The 3322-nt window shown below is 38.9% G+C and overlaps 1 protein-coding gene across 1 annotated transcript in view; it reads left to right on the top strand.

The window, feature by feature from the left end:
- Positions 1–43: 43 nt before the first annotated feature.
- Positions 44–3322, top strand: part of LOC106881931 (aquaporin-4) — a 233345-nt gene continuing 230066 nt past the window's right edge. Inside the window, exon 1 of the mRNA XM_052968145.1 lies at positions 44–1446. Within this exon, the coding sequence (XP_052824105.1) occupies positions 853–1446 (594 nt within the window). The 5' untranslated portion in view covers positions 44–852. The remainder of the gene's footprint in view (positions 1447–3322) is intronic.

Below are 3322 nucleotides of genomic sequence, written 5' to 3'. Positions count from 1 at the left end.
CAGCTATAACACCATCATCATCATCATCATCGTCATCACTAGTAACTTCAAAACAGAAGCAACTGCACCAGCAGCAGTAATAGAAGAAGAAGAAGAAGAAGAAGAAGAAGAAGAAGAAACAATAGAGAGATGGGGCAAATACAACAACGTCATCACCATCAACATCATCGTCAACAACAACAACAACGAAGACAACAACAACGAAGACAACAACAACACCACCACCACCAACAGCAGCAGTAACATCATCATCATCATCATCGACAGCAGCAGCAGCAGCAGCAGCAGTAGCAATAATAGAGGCATTAAAAGCAGTAACATCAGCGTCTGTTATAACAGCATCGATATAATCCCAATCAAAGACATCCACACAACCATAACCGCCAACACCAGCGCCTCCACCGTCGATATAGATTCATCATTATCGTAATCGTCGTCGTCGTCGTCGTCGTCATCACCACCATCATCGTCGTCGTCGTCGTCGTCGTCATCATCATCATCACCATCACCATCATATTCATCATTGTCATCATCATGCATCACTCTCACCCGCAGCTGCCAAACGATCATCCGTAGCAGCAACGAGGAAACGCAGGCAGAACAACATAAACAACAGCAGCGGCAGCGGTAGCAGCGACAGCAGCAACACTAACAAGAAAAACACCACCACCAACAACAACAACAGCAACAACTGTGACAACAACTGTGACAACAACAATAATAACACTAGAAGTATAATAATCAAAAGACGAAAGAAAGACAGGAAAGAAATAGAAAACAGCTAGAATAAGGGCAGAGGCAACGTTAACCGCATCATCAGCATCAATAGTTGATTTCAATACAGCTTCAGCTATGACCGAAACTCCGTTCCGAAGCAAGCTGATGTCACTTAAGGAGGACTTAAAGAGTCACAGTTTTTGGAAGGCTGTCCGCTGTGAATTCCTTACTACTTTGCTTTATACTTTCATCGGATGTGGTTCTTGGACGTTATGGAGACAAGAAGAGAAACGACAGATCATGGATGAGAGACGGCTTATCGAGCACGAATTGAAAATAGCACTCACTTTCGGATTGGCCACCGCCACGTTGGTCCAGTGTGTGGGACATATCAGCGGTGCACACCTGAATCCGGCCGTTACTATAGCAATGCTAGTCACGCGAAACGTCAATGTGCTAAGGGCAATTTTTTATATGACAGCACAATGCGCCGGTGCCATCACAGGCGCTGGTATTTTATACGGATTAACCCCATATGAGGCGCACGGCCTACTAGGGGTTACAACGATTCATGCCGAAATGACAAAAGGTCAAGCTTTTGGTGTAGAATTTATGATAACGTTTATTATGGTATTTACGTTTTTTGCTAACCTTGACCCCAAACGTTCAGATATGGGCTCACGATCACTTTCTATCGGATTATCTGTTACACTTGGACAATTATTTGCAGTAAGTCTGACTACACTTTATTAATCTTCTTTCCTTCTGCTATTTTGTTTGTATTTTTCCCCTTATCTTAATATCAGGCACTTTATTTTATTCTTCTTATTATTCGTCATTTCATATTGTCCTCGATGCTCTGGCCTTTGGTTCTGATAAGAGAAATCATCATCATCATCATCATCATTATTATTATTATTATTAGTAGTAGTAGTAGTAGTATTAAGGCAGCGAGTTGACAGAACAGTTAGCACGCCGGCTAAAATGGTTAGCAGCATTTCGCCCATCATTATATTCTGAGTTCAAAATCCGCCAGGGTCCATTATGCTTTTCATCATTTCTGTGTCAATAAAATAAGTGACATTTGAGCACTGAAGTCGATCTAATCGACTTAACCCCTCCCACGAAAATGCTGGCCTTGTGCAAAAATTTCAAACCATTATTATTACATTTGGTTTTTATTGCTGAAATGGCGTGCTGGTAGAATCGTTAAAACATTGGGATTGGGAAAAGCGAAACAAAAAAAAAAAAATCTATGTTGTGTTTCTTATGTTCTGAGTTCAAATGTCATCGAGGCTTTTTCCAATCATCCATTCGATTTCGATAAAATAAGTACTTCTTGAGCACTGAGGTCGATGTCATTGATTTACCCCTTCCCTCTGAAAAAAAAAAAAAACTGCCATCACTGTTCCAAAATTTGAAAACAATTATTATATTTTATTACAGAAGCAGGATGAGAATAGAAACTTTAGAACGTAAAAAAAAAAAATTGTTTTATTTCAACTAACTCCTCACGTTCTGAGTTCAAATTCCGCCGAGGTCGACTCTGCCTTTCATCCTCTCGGTGTCGATAACTTAAGTACCAGTGAAACACTTGGGTCGTTGTCATCGACTAGTCCACTTCCACCAAAGTTTCAAGGCCTTGTGCCTTTAGTAGGAAAAAAAAAATACATTGTTGAATGCGGCGAGCTGGCAGAATCGTTAGCATACCGGGCAAAACGCTTAGAAACATTTCGTCCGTCGCTATATTCTGATTTCAAATTCCGCTGAGGGCGACTTTGCTTTTCATCCTTTCAGAGTCGATAAAATAAGTACCAGTTGAACACTAGGGTTGATGTAGTTGACTCATTCCCTCTCCCAAAACTGCTGCCCCTGTGGCAAAATTTGTAACTATTATTATTGTTGTCGTTGTTGTTGTTACTGTCTTGTAATTGATGCTTTCTGCGGCTGCTGCTGCCATTACTACTACTACTACTATTACTACTACGTTCTATGTATGTACATTTAAATATATATATATGTGTGCGTATGTAGATGTCAAAGAGAGTGTATGAGTGTGTGTGTGTGTGTGTGTGCATATATATATATATATATATATATATATATACACACACAAACGTACGCTTGCGCGAGCACACACACAAACATATATAAGGCGTTGGTAGACAGATAAATAGATAGATAGATAGATAGATAAAATGAGTGAGAGAGAGAGAGAGAAAGAGAGAGAGAGAGACACACTGTCCACTTCTGAAAATCAACAAAGCTATCAGTAGTCCATGTGTATGAGACAGTAGTTAAACCAACAGCGTCGGCCGCGCACGAACACACTTTACTGTTTATTTACCTGTGTTCAATTAATATTTGCGGAAAAACAGTTATCTAGAACCAATTTTTTATTGACATCTCTGGACTATTTAATTGTTCTGAGTCAGATATTAATTTGAATGTGATGTTTTATTCACATTCTCTTTACACAACTGCAGTAACTATTGTATAATATAGTATATATTCTGATACCTCGTTTTATATTTCTTATTCCAATATGATATCTGTGAATACATTTACAAATAATATATATATATATATATATATATATATATAT

Source organism: Octopus bimaculoides, chromosome 1 (assembly GCF_001194135.2).
Source record: "Octopus bimaculoides isolate UCB-OBI-ISO-001 chromosome 1, ASM119413v2, whole genome shotgun sequence".
NCBI classification, from domain to species: Eukaryota; Metazoa; Mollusca; class Cephalopoda; order Octopoda; family Octopodidae; genus Octopus; species Octopus bimaculoides.
The sequence above is the reverse complement of the archived record's forward strand: the minus strand, read 5'-3'. Positions and strand labels throughout refer to the sequence as shown.